Below are 16,025 nucleotides of genomic sequence, written 5' to 3'. Positions count from 1 at the left end.
AAACTATATGACGATTCAAAAGCACTCGTAAAAGTTAACTTGAATAAAAATCTATTCTATTCTATTCTAAAAAACTTTCAGCTTTTATAAAATAAGGTCTAGCACGCGCTGACACGCTGACGCGCTTTACAGTCACAGGTAAAAAAATAATCGATCTTGATACAAAAATCGTCAAAAAATGTGGAACGCTTCACGATTTTGCGTGTCATCCTTGCGCAGGGGCCATGCTAATCTTCTCTGTATCGTTCCAATTTTAGTATATGTACTGCCGAAGCGAGTACACTTACTAAGCTATCTTTTTTGTATATATACCACAAATTAAAAAAAACTTCGCTAGTGCGATGTAGAATTTATTACAATTATTTATCTAAATATAACTTTTATTATTTTTTTACTTTTTATTATTAAGTTATTCGATTAAAGATATAATTTAATAACGATATTATCACTAATAAAAAATATTTGATTATATTTACAATTATTTTAATGAAAACTTAATTTTAAAACCAACAGCGCCATCTGTAATCGCCTTTGTAAGAATTTAATGTTATGTTACACCTATTATGTAAATTATATTTACCCAAATTATGTTTTTTTTTAAATAAATAACCTAATCGACAATTTAAATAACTATTACCAATAAACAATATGTAGTAATTAGAATTTTTACAATATTTTAGACAACTTTTAAGATATCAGCGCCATCTATAATCGTCTTTGTATTAAATATTCTACTGCCCACTAGATAGAGCCCTATGCAATTTTTTTGTCATTACTTCGTCCATAGTATTTTTAACCGACTTCAAAAAAAGGAGGGGGTTCTCAATTCGTTGGAATCTTTTTTTATACTAGATGATGCCCGCGACTTCTGTTGTATAGAAGCAGGTGTTACTTTGCGGAAGTCCATGAACATCAGTCATATACAATGAACCAAAAGCTTAATTTGCTAAAAACAGGTCGAATCTGTATGGTGCAACATGCAGCATGCGAAATGCCCGCCCTCCCACTGCTAACCATGCAGGAAAAAGCAGCCACTCGGCAAGCAATACGCACCACCACACGCAGCACCACACAAATCCTAAAACACACTCGACGCACGTTTCGCCTCGACACCGGAGCATCCTCAGGAGATGTAGATTGTAGACCTTACAATGCCCAAAATTCCTCAGTGCTTGAAGACCAAAGTCTTCGAACAGTGCGTGTTGCCAGTGATGACATATGGATCCGAGACATGGTCGCTAACTATGGGCCTCATAAGAAAGCTCAGAGTCACTCAGCGGGCGATGGAGAGAGCTATGTGCGGAGTTTCTCTACGTGATCAATGAGGAAATGAGGAGATCCGTAGGAGAACTAGAGTAAGCGACATAGCTCAACGGGTTGCTAAAATTGAAGTGGCAATGGGCAGGGCCCATAGTTCGTAAAACCGATAGACGTTGGGGTCCCAAGGTGCTGAAATGGCGACCTCGCACCGGAAGACGCAGTGTTGGAAGACCCCCCACTAGGTGGACGGACGACATCAGACGAGTCGCAGGGAGCCGCTGGATGGAGGCGGCGCAAGACCGTGGCATGTGGAAGGCCCTACAAGAGACCTATGTCCAGCAGTGGACGTCTATCGGTTGATAATGATGATAATGCGAATTATGGTAACTTTGGTCATCTCTACATAGTATAAAATAAAGTCGCTTCCCGCTGTCTGTATGTATGAACGCGTAGATCTTTTAAACTATGCGACAGATTTTAATGCGGTTTCCACCAATAAATAGAGTGATTCAAGAGGAAGGTTTATAGCTATAGTTTAGTTCTCAAAAAATTAGAGATCCCTAGAGAAATTGAAATAATGTGAATTAGGTTGGAAAAATTCCTCTCATTTGAGGGTTTCCGAGGCAAATACACCTCAATGACACCACATTAGTATCTACATTGCACCCATGCAAAGCCGGGGCGGGTCGCTAGTAAATACAATAAAAGACATCAAAAGTTTAAATACATAATTTATTACTATGGTACAACATGTTTTGAATTATTTGATAGTATCTCCAATACAACAAGATCTTATACATTGTAGGGTTGCCACACCTTACTTAAATTATTTATTAATCTAAATTAATTTACGCACCAATTTTTATTGTAAGACACTCTTGTCAAAAAATTATAGGATAGGATACAGGATATGGGATAGGATAGGTCCCAAGGTAGAATAAATAATTAACAACAAACAATATGTTAAAATCATCATAATCAATATTTTGGCAGATAACAGATAGCCAGTGACATTTTTATTTAAAAATCTTACTATAAACGCTCAGTTGGTTGTATTATCGATTTTTTTAGTCGCTTTCATATTTTGATGACATGTTTTCTTTTTATGGACGGGAAAAGGACGAAAAATTTTTCCATCCCTTTCTCGAATACTAAAATACCTAATTTAAAAAAAAAAACTAAGTGTAGTTTATCACACTTAGTTTTTATTTTAATTTTAAAATCTAAGACAGACATTTTTTTTAATATGTAATATGTAGCCTGTTTGGTAGCTCATTTCAAATATTATGAACAATAATAATTTATAGAACCAGTCGTTTGAAAAAAAATACACTCAAATTTATATAAATTTAATTAGTACACTTATTTTACTTTTTAAGATGCGGCAGCCCTGGTTTCAGTTACACGAACATAATATAATATTTCTATTTTTTTATAGGTAATTTCAATTAATTTATTCTTTTATAACCACGCTTGAGTTTAAAATCACTGAAGTCTGTTCGATAGTCAATCCACCAAAAAGAAATTCGCTATTCTCTCACACAACACAGACTTTGATTTATTTTATTTATTTATAGTAATTGTAAAGTTCCATTTTAATATAAACATAAAAAATAACCATATTTAATAATTAATTGCACACTTCCGTATTGTTTACGCACACTAGGACAGTTGCTTTTTTTTTTCAATGACAGTAATAAAGGTTTGCGCACATTTTGTTTTTGTGTTGCTTTATTTTTACACCTTAATTTTGCGCGTTTTCCTTTTGTTTTACGCATAAATAACAATAAAGTTTGACGCACATTCAGATTTTTTACGTTCGTAATAATTATGAGAATATTTATTTTTTTGTTTTTCTGTTGCTTTATTTTTACACCGCGTGCGCGTTTTGCTTTTCTTTTACCCAAAAATGAAATAAAGTTTAACGCACATTCAGATTCTTTTACGTTCGTTAATTATGAAAAGATTTTTTGGAACGTTAATTAATATATCACTTGAAAAAAATATTACTTTATACTTTTTTGGTAATAATGGTTATGTTCTCTTAATCCAATAAATAATTCACTAAAAATACTGTCAACAACTGTCCAAGTGATTATATTTTGTTGGTAGTTTATTAACACCGAGTACAGACTGTCAAAATTGATTATTGAAACTATATTTGACAGTTATTTTGATGTTTGAGATAGAAAGAGACATAAGCACTCAATTTAAATTTACTATAATGCGTAAAAAATTACTTCTAACGCGCCATTTTAACTTGTATATGTCAACTGTAATTTTTTTGTGTTGTTTCGGATTGACTATGCTGCGTAGGCCCTACTGGCCGCTAGTAGAAAGTACGATTTTATAGAGAGACAACGCTCTCATGGCACTTGAATGACATTGACAGGGGGGCGCTGTTGGACAACAAAGGCTTAGAAAATTCAAATAAGAACAAAGGGGACACTTGACGGCAACGTTAGTTCCGATTTTTGCCACGCGCCAAGATAGCCTCGTCGCATTGTAGTCCTTATTTTAAAGGTGAACCCGTACTTATGACATGCCATTTGAACCATAGGGTTAAAATGACGCGTGAGAAGACATTTTGTACGGACTTTCTAACATTTTGTTCGGTTCCTTATCGTAGTAAAACGCATGTTATAGTCCGTACATTCTGAGTTCTCATTCGCCATTTTAACTCTATGTGTCAACCAACTGACATGTCAAAAGTATGGATCACCTTTATGATAAAGACTAAAATCGTAGTTTTGACATGACAGTTGACACAGAGTTAAAATGGCGACTGAGACCTTAAAAATGCATTATACCTACTTTTCGAGGGCATCTCAAATATTCTTGAAATGAAGTACTTTTTTTATTTGATTTTTGGATTATGGTTAAAACACGAAAATTAACGTTTAAGGCGTGGTTATGTTTCAAAAAAAAAATTTTCCGAGAATTTTTTTATGGATATTTTTTTTTTTCTATGAAGCGTTTGAATTATTATTTAAGGTGTCTGTACACGGTGTTCCACTGAGACCGAAAGTGCGCTTGTTCTTGTATTAGCGTGACAATTGTATAGAAGTTAGCTATGCGCCCCTGGCTTTGCACACAAGTCCGTATTGACACTTCACTTTAATGCTTCCCTGTTCCACTCCGCTGGGTGGTACCTGGAAAAACAAACAAATCTAAATATATAAAAGCGAAATACCACTCACTGCCTAACTAATCACGAAATCTCAGGAACTATTATTATTATTATTATTATTATTATTTATTTATTATTTAATTAGAACGGCCATAAAGCCAATTACACTAATTAAACTACGAGTACAAACTAACATAAACATACTTACAAAAATTGTTAAAATTATAAATTTTAAAAAGCAAAATTATAAATTTTCACAAAAGTGCAAGATCTGACCCATGAGGTCAGCCCATTTGTCAGCAAATATGTCACAGCGAGGGGACTCCTTCAGCAGTGCGTTGAGCGCAGCTAAAGTGCGCGGTATGGGTGATCTGGAGCGCGCTAACGTGCGACTAAACGGACTTACGAAAAATTTGGAGCGGTGGCGGAAATAGCTGTAATTAGAGGGTGCATAAACGCAGCAGAGCTTGTTGTGTAGTTCAGAGCAGTCGATCACACCCCTAAGAATCTTGCAAATTGTACCAATTTGGTCGCAGTCTCTTCGGGTTTTGAGCGATAACTATATGGCCTACAAACTTGAAATTTGGAAGATAGGTTCTTTCTAGGACGTAGGTGTCAGCTAAGAAACGGTTTTGAAAAATTCCCCTAAGGGCGTGAAAGGGGGGGGGTCCGAAGGTTTTATAAAAGTCCTATGTTTTTGAAGTTAGAGACATGAAAATCGACATTTAGGTTATTAGCTTGAAATAATAAAAGTCTGTATAAGTCAATTTGGAAAATTCCCCCCTTAAGGGTGGTAAAATAGGGGGGAAAAGTTTTTATAGAAAAGTTAACTATTGTTATTTTTACTTGAAATTTGAAACGTATAGGTTCTTTCTAGGGGGTAGGTATCAGATACGACAGGATCTAACTAAATTCCCGCCCCCCCTCCCCTAAGGGGCTGAACGGGGGGTTTAAAAGTTATATGAAAATCCTATGTTATTGAAGTTAGAGATATGAAAATTGCCATTTAGGTATTCTAGGTTCCGTGCCTTAAGGTGAGACTGAGTGAGTAGGTAAGTGAGGCCTTTTGCAGCGGGAAAATTTCAGATCTCATGAGAAACCAGAAATTTTACGCGGACGAAGTCGCGGGCAACTGCTAGTAACTAATAATTTTCCTCCAAACTTACTACCCTAGACCTATTTTGATGCAATTATATTTTAAATATCCATTTTAAGTATTTTTTCTAACCTAATCTAGGATTCACCCTCTACTACTATCCCCCAACATTCACTCACTCTATTAACATGCCCCTAACATTAATTTACTCTTTGAATATCCCCTATTTACTCGCATTAATATCCCTGTAACATTCATTTACTCTATGAATATCCCCTATTTACTCACATTAATATCCCCCTAACCTTCATTTACTCTATGAATATCCCCTATTTTACAGTCATTAATATCCTCCTAACATTCGTTTACTCTATGAATATCCCCTATTTACTCGCAATAATATCCCCCTAACATTCATTTACTCTATGAATATCCCCTATTTACTCGCATTAATATCCCCCTAACATTAATTTATTCTATGAATATCCCCTATTTACTGTCATTAATATCCCCCCAACATTCATTTATTCTATGAATATCCCCTGTTTACTGTGCTCCAGCCCCCACCGCGCTAACATAGCCCCCCACTCACCAGGCTAGCTGTCGTCCTGCAGCGAGGTGAACCGGTTGCCGAGCGCGAGCGGCTGGCGACCAGTACCCGCGCGCTGCGCCCCGCCGCCCGCACCCGCGCCTGCCCCCGCCGTGCTCCAGCCCCCACCACGCTTGCCCCCCGCCGCGCCGAGAACAGGGAAGTAGTCGTCGTTGGTTATGTCCGGCGCGTTCTTGTTCTGAACAAAATACAGCACAATCAGAATCTACAAACTGTAGCGCGATTGAATGGCGTATACTGCCATCTAGTTATAACGTTAAAAGAACTTCTGTGGATATATTTTAATTTAATTAAATTAAATTATTTATTTAATAAGGCAACAGAGACCCATATTTTGTTAGTAGGTACAGGTAATGCTTAAAAAAAAATTAATAAGATAAAAAAAATTATGTACCTTAAATTATGGAGAAAACCTAAGCAAACTAAGACCAAAATGCTCAACACTAATAAATAAATAAAATAAAATAAAAATAGCATCTCCATCCTCAACAGCATCTTCAAAAAAAAAACGAATTCCAAGAGCAAGTGGACCTGGGTATCACCAACACTAATAAATACCTGGGCCTGACTCCGACGCACGGGCTCCGAAGCCCTCTGCCGGGACTGCGGGGGCACGTATGCAGTGATTGTCTGCTTCTGCTGCTGCTGCTGCTGCTCCTGCTCCACGGGGGGCGGAGGCGCTGGCGCTTGTTCTGCTTCCACCTGGCAAACCAGTTTTTGTTCAGGATAGTGACATATCCCTCTTCTAGGAGCTTATTATACAAACCTTAGGAAAGTCCAAAAATCATTTGTGGGTATGGGTATAACCTCTTATAACAAAACCCCGCAAACTATTTTGGACTTGCCTTTACACAAGTTGAAAAAATCTATTAAAAGTATGCTCCTGAAAAAAGCATATTACACAATTGAAGATTATCTAAATGATAAAAGAGCGTGGATTTGACCTGCAGCTCGTTCCAGCAACGCGCAGGACTGCAAATACTTTTTTATACATGGCATAGTATTGTTTATCAAATCTTTGAAAAGACCAACCGCCGAGTTTCTTGCTGGTTCTTCTCTGTAGGAAATGCATTCCGGACTAGTGGTAGATGCAGTTGACGATTCAAAAATACTTGTTAAAGTTCAATTGATTTTTTTATTTAAACAACAAAATTCATTCCTCTGTTAGTTACTTGGTGTTTGAAAAATCAGTCCTTAGTCAAGTGCGAGTCGGACTCGCGCACCGAGTGTTCCGTACTACAGAATCTGTTTTAGAATAATATGGGTAAAGCTCTTTTCTATGATACCCCACTTGGTATATTAATCTTGCTTTGAAAGTTGAAAATACTAATTATGTATTTGTTCATGAACACATTTTAATTTTTCTGTTGTGTGTTTTAGAATATATAGGTAAAGCCCTTTTCTATGATACCCCACTTGGTATATTAATCTAAATTTGAAAGTTGAAAATACTAATTTTTTTTTTTTTTTTTGTGTAATATAACCACAAATTCATTGTTTTCTTATTTTTCCCCTTACGTGTGCTATAAGATCTACCTACCTGCCAAATTTCATGATTCTAGTTCAACGGGAAGTACCCTATAGGTTTCTTGACAGACAATGAAGTGATCCTATAAGGGTTCCTTTTTTTTTTGAGGTACGGAACCCTAAAAAACTAAATGTGAAGTGGGCGTCATGTACTTTGAATATACATACAGGCTTATTCCAAGGTCCCTTATTCTTGGCATTCTCCGGGTTGCCAGAGTCTTCCGAAGACGAGTCGCGGCCTGACTCGGGCGCTCCGGTACCGCCTTGCAGCACCTGTATCTTGAGCCCCGTGTAGTCTTTGACTGTCTCCTCATAGTCTTTCCACTCTTCCTCTTCCTGTAAATAAAATGAATAAATCAATAAATAAGCTGATACCTGGGACTTCATCTGTGTGAATTCAGGCACTGTTCGAAGACCAAAGTCTTTTCAATTCATGTTGGCACTTCTCAGTGAATACATTTTCTAATGGCAAACTCAAGTGTTTGAGTTGGTGATTCATATGTTTGGATTAGCCAAACATATTAATCGCTAACTCACTACAAAGCAAGGGTCTCCTCTCAGAATGAGAAGACTTGGCCATAGGCCACCACAATGGCCAAATGCCACTTCAAACACCTTTGAGATTTTTTTTTTTAAAGAATATTAGCCATGTTAAAATGGCTGATATTCCCCTTTCCTCTCTAACTAAGCGTAAAGCTTGTGCTAGGAGTAGGTACGATAATAGTGCAACGGGCGGGGTTGAACCATCAACTTTTCGGTTTTCAGTCCACTCCTTTACCCGTTGAGCTATTGAGGCTCAAAAAAAAAGATTATGGAGAACTCTCAAACATGACAGGTTTCCTCACCATGTTTTCCTTAACTGTTTAAGCAAGTACCTATTCAAATTACCTACTTAAGACAGAAACAACTCAGAAAAGATAAGTATCCAACCCCTCTCAAATAGAAGGCCAACGTCTCCATTACTAGGCTGTCATCCCAACCTCAATTTTTTCATCAAAGATTCTTTACACACTAAAAATATATATTTTTTTTAATAGAGATAGCGAGCAAACGAGCAGGCTGGTCACCTGATGTTAAGTGATTACCGTCGCCCATGAACATTTTCAGCACCAGAGGAACCGCCGATGTGTTGCCGGCCTTTTAGGAATTTGTTGGTCCGCCCCTTGAATAACCCCATGTTGTAATCTAGTGGGTACACCGGCGATGGGAGTTGGTCCCACAGTTTGCATGTGCGTGGAAAGAAGGATCTGGCGCAGCGGACGGTCGAAGTGCACCAGACACCCAGGTGGTGAGGGTGAAATTCCTTACGGTTAAATATCGCTTATTTCGTGTAATTCTTTCTTGCGAAGTACGATAAATTTGTAACTAGCAAATCGTTCGCATACTGATAACTAAATTGACTGTGCTTAATTAGTTAACATGCGTAAGCCGAAGGAGTGTCAGTCAAAAATCAGGTCAAACACATTAAAAGAAACAAAACTCACTAAAATTAATGAGATCGAATTATTCCACGCGACAGCAGCGTATTTGTGTCAATGGAAACTACAATTTCACAAACGGCACTCGAAAAAACCACTTCGCATCACCTGCTTTTGACGTATGAAAAATACCGTAAAATCATGGTCCATTGGAAATCTTTGAATAAAATTCTCACCCCCACTCGTCCGGCTTCCTCGCCTTCCTGTGGTGGGCGTTCTTTCTTCGGCCGTACGTCTGGTTTCTGTTTGGGATCGTCAAGTTTTTTCGCCAGCTCGTCGGTAGTTGTGAACTTTTTCACCGATTTAGACTTCTTGCGGTCCTTTTTAGCGAAGAAATCGTCCAGGTCGGCCATTCTGTATTTTGGAAGGGTGTATGAACTTTTTAATTTATTTAACAGAAAATACAGCAATATTGGAATAAATTGAAAAAGGGGGAAATTCTAAAGGATCCCCGGAATGATTTTTTGGCAAGCGTGGCCGACTGTTTCCTTTTTTTAATGACAGGTCATTTTGTCAGTGTTGCTGTTAACAAAATTGAAAAAAATACCGTTTCAATGTGGACGTTTCTTTAAATCCAATTTCTACCAAATATCCTTGACTTGACTGCAAAGGATTGCAACACCGGAAATTATTCTTCATGATTATCTCTTCATTAATTTTTAATTTTAAGTAGGTATGTAGGCTTATAATTAAACGACATCAGCCAAAATTTAATCTTTTTGTAAGTACGTAGGTACTTACATCTAAGGTACTTACCTACATTTTTCAAAGCAATTTAATAAATATTTCACTGGTCATTCCGGCGCTTCTACCACCTCAGCATAAGCCCAACGCGCTTCAAGCAAAAGAAGAACAAACTGTCATGCTTAGATTAATCAAAAGAAGTTCTTTGCTGTCATGTATGGCACAACCCGAAAAAGGGTCCCAGCTCAGCATAACTAGGTACTGAATGCTTTGTTGCAAAAGCTAGCAGACAGATAGACACACTTTTGCAACTTAATAAAGTAATAATTACTATTAATAATAAAGCCTTTATTACTGAAAATCTAAATTTACAATGTTGGATTGTGTAATTGATACAGACATACATTACAAACATGTTCCTATTTCTATACAAGTATTTTTTATTATTTATAAGATATACTTAGGTAGGTACTGATTATTACGAAAACTTAAAACTAAAGCTACGAGGGTTTCAAACGCGCCCAGGTCTGAGAAGAGCCCACAACAAAGGCGGGTATTCTTTTTATTATCACCACTACAAAATCACTTAAACCTTATTAAAACTTTCACAAAGCCGTTAAGCAACTCATTCCCAAGCTTGCTTATCATTTAAGCATTTATGAAATGCTATATTATGTATAGGTTGCATTTTCCAGATATAGATTCTGTTCTGTCCTTATAGCAAGACGCGAGGTTAGTTTGGGGCGAACTACTATTAGTGCAAGACAGTCGCTAATAGTCACGTAGTATTCACACTTTATTTACCAAAACGGTCAGACGTACCTACGCATCGACATTCAATCGCCGATAAATCCTTATCTAATCTCCCATGTACTTACCTGCCCATTTGAAAGTGTGCTTTGGGAATAAAAACACGAATTTTAGGTCTAAATATTGAAAATGCATGGAACTTTGGCCAGAGCTAATGTTCTGGGAAGAAATGTGATGAAGACTTTCATAAGGAACGGATCTCATGGAGGGGTGCCTGGCGAGGTAGGGTAACTTTGTATTACGTAATAAGTTAAGTTTAACACTAGCGACCGGCCCCGGCTTCGCACGGGTGTAATAGAGATATTGTGGTGTCAGTGTGGTTAGGTATTTTATTATATTTCAAAATAATAAAACAGTATTTTTTTGATGAAATTACTTACTCAGTCGACTTGATTTTTTCCTACATCTTGAACAATTATTATCGTCATATTTCAACCAATTAACACAAAACAATATTAAACTAGTTATATAATATAGGTAATTACGTAAAAACGATTATTTTACTGTTATTATTATTTGTTACTATTCAAAAACAAGGAAATATTCCTAGCCCAATTTGTCTGTTATCCTCTTATTTCATCATTTCCGTTATCCTCATATTTTAATAGAACAAAAAAAAATAGTGAATTTTATTATTGCACTATTTTAATAGAACTTAAGATTGTTCGACCTGTTTTTGAAGCAACTTGATTTTCGCCATTTTGTCGCTGATAGCAGCATATGAGCATAATCGGAATTCAAGTTACGGAGTTGTTATTTTTTATTGGTATCACATCTGATGGTAAGTTTCGTGATAATGTAGTCTAAGATGGAAGCGGGCTAACCTGGAAAGGGTATGCAGTTTTTATTAAATCCCTTCGGTTTTTTCACGGCATCGTATCGGAACGCTAAATCGCTTGCCGGCACAGCTTTGCCAGTAGGGTGGTGACTAGCCACGGCTAAAGCCTCGCACCAGCCCAGACCAGAGAAATTATAAAATTCCAAACCCCTGCCGGGAATCGAACCCGGGACCTCCCACTAATAAGACAACGGCGCTTACCACTGTGCTAGGGAGGTCGTCAAAAAGTTTACTTGTTATGTAACTATTTGTCAATTAACATTTGACTCTAGGTAGGCTATGAAACGTCTAGGTTTCTTTGATTTCACGTTCTAAGTATATCAATGATTTCATGTTATCCATCCCATATAGTCTAACTAACCGCGACTTCGTACGCGTGGATTTAGTTTTTAAAAGTCTCGCGAGAACCTTATGACTTTCAAGGATAAAAAGTAGCCTATGTCACTCTCCAAGTCTTTATCTATACCCATGCAAAAAATCACGTCAATCCGTTGCACCATTGCGACGTGATTGAAGGACAAACCAACAAACAAACACACTTTCGCATTTATAATAAGGGTACTGATATTTGGCAGAGCGTCGATTCAGGATCAAGCCCAGTTCACTCTGACTCAGGTATTAACATTTTCAATGGAAACCATTCCAGAACCTTCCGTTCAGCATGAAGAACCGCTATTGGCTGACGTGGAACTATTTGTGGTACACCGCATCGGGACTGGGTGCACCCTTCGTCATCCTGGTATACCAAATGAAGAAGAAGTAATTAGGTAAGCATATAACCAGAACGCTGGCAAAAACGAGGACAGGTTATACTATAAGTCCCGCAAATTGCTATTGCGCTGGAACCGTGTCTCATTAACATCGAAATGACGTCGTTTTGACGTCAGCCGAAATAAAAATATCAAAGAAATTTTAAGTAGGTACTTCTTATAAGTACCTAGGTACTATAATTACTTTGTATAAGAATTGTTACTTTCTATATCGATGAAAAATATACCATCAGCTCGAAACTTCAGTCTAGTGCTGACGTCACTAAAATGGCGCCGACGCGCATTAGCAATTTGCGGGACTTATACCTATGTCCGCGACAATAAACACTCCATTGTTCTTTGCTTACATGTTGAAGAACCTTACTTACTGTCATGCAAACATAAACCATAAGTGGCACATTTTAAGGCTCAATATTCAACATCAATAATTTGTACCGCACATCCAATGTGTGTATGCGATTATGCACTTAACTAGCTAGTTAATAAAGATCAAAATACAAATATGACAAAGTAGTTTTAATGCGGTTGAGTCGTACCACAGTCGCACATAACAACGATGGAATGTGTCAATATAAAGTGCATATCTTATTGCATTTATACATTGTTTTGTCTTTTTTTTTTACACGAGGCAAAGATAAAATGACAAGTGGTTCTGATTTTTTTGACATTGCCTATTTTCTTCCATCATCTCTAGCCATCGGCGTTAGTATTATAGTAATAGAAATAATAGGAATCTCTTCTCTATCTCTCTTCCTACTGGTGAAAGAATTATCAAAATCGATTCAGTTGTGTCAGAGATTACATTCTACAAACAAACTTACAAACTTCACTTCTTTATAATGCTATTAGTTATATGATTTCTTTATAATAATAGTAGGTACTTACCTATAGATAAGGAAAGCTTAAAATGACCAAATATGACGTCATGACATATCCATCATGGCGAATGTTGACGAAGGATTATTCATCCGGGGTGATAAATTTAAAAGAAATAGAATTGTAAAAATAAAGTTTTTTTTAAGAATATTATGTAGTCAAATTATAAAATATATAACTATACCTACAGTAATATTACGAAAAATAAAAAATAAAATGTTAACAAATATAACTACTTATTTAAAAAGATTTTATGAATTTGTTTCAGGGTTAGTTCTACGTGAATCTATTTAGGTGATGTGGTGAACGATTAAGTTATTTAATTAATTAATTAATAAATCGTAGTTTGTTGTACGTAATTTGTACGAATAAAATCATTTCAATTTAATTTTGGTAGTTTTATTTTATTTTAAAATTTGGATGCGTTCAAAAAACTACCATTTTAGAAACTGAACCCTTAAATTGGAACGCATTTGGAAGCTTTTATTTAAAAAAAAAAAAAGTCAAGACAGGGCGATTTTTTGCGAAGAAAAATCGAAGTTTATCACATTTTCGTTGTAAGTCTTTATCAAATTTTAAAAATGCTGAGTCCTTTAGCTCGCGCTTCGAACAAACTCGGCAGAAATGTGATGACCAACTTCGTGAGGAATCACTCCCATGGCGGAGTTCCCGGAGAGGTGAGTTCGAAATTCAAATATAAACATTACATAATCGCGACTTTTTTAGTCCAAATTCTAATAATTATAAGGCCAATTAAATTTAATTATGTACTGTCCTTATTTTATTAAGGAAATTGTCCCTGTATTATTTTTGTAACGTGATAATTTTAGGCAGGTACTAAATATTCGTGCAGGTTAATTCTTGCTACCACAACTAATACGTACAGACTAACTAAAAAAAACTACTTAAATTCATAGAAAAACCAAGATTATTTAGTATTATAGTAATTTTGTGCCTTTGATGATTTGTGCATAACCATCCCAAGTAGAAATCTGTCTAAAATATCATTCTTTATAATAAGGATTATGCTTATTGCATTCTTATCTATGGCATAATATTATCATTATACAAAGCCATTATTACTTACTGATTTACAATTTACAAACAAACTTACTAAATAGTATCCGGTCCACATCTGTCCGGCACAAATCAGTATCCTGTAGACACATAGGCCTCCTCATAAAGACAATGAAAAATGTAAAATGCTCAGCGGAGGCTAGGACCAAATGTGTAAATGAAGCAAAAAAAAATGAACTTCATCTATTCATTTATTTTCATGCATTCCAATATTGATAAATTATTAAACAATTATATTTATATTTATTATATTTAACTTCATAGTTCGTAGTAGTTATGATACACATAGGAGATATGAGGGCTTAAAGAATTTGTTTAAAACTCCAATGTGACAAACCCTGCAAACAGCTGATTGCAAAAATAAACTTGTAAAAACTTTGTTTGCACTGCTCCCCAGGTCTAGACCAGAGACAATCTAGAAATTATAAATTTCCAAATTGTTCTTACCAGGAAATGACCCCTGGGACCTAGTGCTTATAAGTCCACAGCGCTGAGCACTGTGCCAGTGAGGTTGTCAAAAATGTATGATATATCAAACACGCTGTTTAATAAATGTAATTCCAGAACCTTCCCTTTGACATGACCAACCGCTACAAGCTGACAGCTCTGTTCATGGTCTACGTTGGCTCCGGACTCGCTGCACCATTCCTGATCACACGCCACCAGCTTCTCAAGAAGTAAGTCTTGACATGTCCATGACAGTTATACTGCCACTGCAAGGAGGAGGTTTCCAGGCAATGTTTGAGAAAATTTTCATATATGCCGCTGAATTCTACAACCACTAAAGATGAAAAATAATACGACGTAATAATGATGTAGTACAGATGAATAACACAACATTTCCCATTGTTTAGTACCTAGTCAATATTTGTATTAAACGTTTTTTATGTGATAACAAGTAAATAACTAGTGAGAAATACAATGACGCCACGAATTCTCAAAGTTTGTTTTGCAACTAAAGTTGTATTCCTTGAAAAAATCGGTTACACGATAAGGGACAAAAAATAGGTTGATAGAAATGACGTCATGACGTCATTTGACGTATATTTAAGTAAAATACCATCAGCTCGAAACTTCAGTCTAGTGCTGATGTCACTAAAATGGCGGCCACGTGCATTAGCAATTTGCGGGACTTATACTGGGGTACATCGGCCAGAATACTGCTCTTCTCCTGGACGCATCTGAATTCTGAAAGCGACCAGCAGCATACAGGTATAGGACGCGGCAGAAAGTAATGTACATCGACCTTTAGAAGGAGATAGCAGATTTGTAGAGCGTTGTCCCTGTCGTTGAGACTGACAAACCGTCACATAGGTATGAGTGACAGAGACAACGCTCTACAAAACCGAAATGTCATTCTAAAGGCCGATGTACATTACTTTCTGCCGCGTACTGTACACTGGGTAGGGTTACCGGCTACAGTCAACGCATTTTAAACTGAGTCGTCGAGCTATCTGTCTATTTCGCTCGCACTTACAGGTCGTAGGTAAGTGCGAGCGAAACACAGATAACTCGACGACTCAGTTTAAAATGCGTCGACTATAAGCTAATTCAGCCTTTGTCCTGCAAGTTAACTATAAAGAAATTTGGTTTTGTTATTAAATACCTATGTATTAACATTGTTTTTCTTTATTTTTCCAGGTAATTCTTCATTAATTGCGCTGTTTTAGGTTTAAGCTAGCAAAGTGTAAAATAAAACAATAAATTAATGTAATCAAAAAATTGTTATTTATTTCATTGCAACTTCATGGAACTAAAAAAAAACCTTTAGGCAAGTTCTAAGCATAGTAGTAATGATACATAAATCATATTTTTTTTATCAGATACAAGTTAGCCCTTGACTGCAATCTCACGGTGGTAAGTAAAGAA

At 36.4% G+C, this 16,025-nt stretch overlaps 3 protein-coding genes and 1 non-coding gene across 4 annotated transcripts in view; 1 reads left to right on the top strand and 3 right to left on the bottom strand.

The window, feature by feature from the left end:
• Positions 1-16,025, bottom strand: part of LOC117994789 (uncharacterized) — a 140,481-nt gene that overhangs the window by 35,518 nt on the left and 88,938 nt on the right. The gene's annotated exons all lie outside the window — the stretch shown is intronic.
• LOC117994861 (U6 spliceosomal RNA) lies at positions 175-281 on the bottom strand. The gene has a single exon (XR_004675428.1). It is a non-coding gene; the product is annotated as a U6 spliceosomal RNA (small nuclear RNA).
• On the bottom strand, positions 1,975-9,618 carry LOC117994805 (protein CDV3 homolog). Its single transcript, XM_034982769.2, has 5 exons — positions 9,278-9,618; positions 7,792-7,959; positions 6,655-6,798; positions 6,079-6,274; positions 1,975-4,412 (listed from the first exon to the last, which is right to left on the bottom strand). Exons 1-4 carry the CDS (start codon positions 9,452-9,454, stop codon positions 6,083-6,085), a joined length of 681 nt encoding a protein of 226 aa, XP_034838660.1. The 5' UTR covers positions 9,455-9,618; the 3' UTR covers positions 1,975-4,412; positions 6,079-6,082.
• LOC117994826 (cytochrome c oxidase subunit 7C, mitochondrial-like) lies at positions 10,584-14,837 on the top strand. Its single transcript, XM_034982799.2, has 2 exons — positions 10,584-10,817; positions 14,721-14,837. Exons 1-2 carry the CDS (start codon positions 10,725-10,727, stop codon positions 14,835-14,837), a joined length of 210 nt encoding a protein of 69 aa, XP_034838690.1. The 5' UTR covers positions 10,584-10,724.

This window comes from Maniola hyperantus, chromosome 27, assembly GCF_902806685.2.
Source record: "Maniola hyperantus chromosome 27, iAphHyp1.2, whole genome shotgun sequence".
In the NCBI taxonomy this organism is placed as follows: domain Eukaryota; kingdom Metazoa; phylum Arthropoda; class Insecta; order Lepidoptera; family Nymphalidae; genus Maniola; species Maniola hyperantus.
This window is presented reverse-complemented; position numbering and strand designations above follow the sequence as displayed.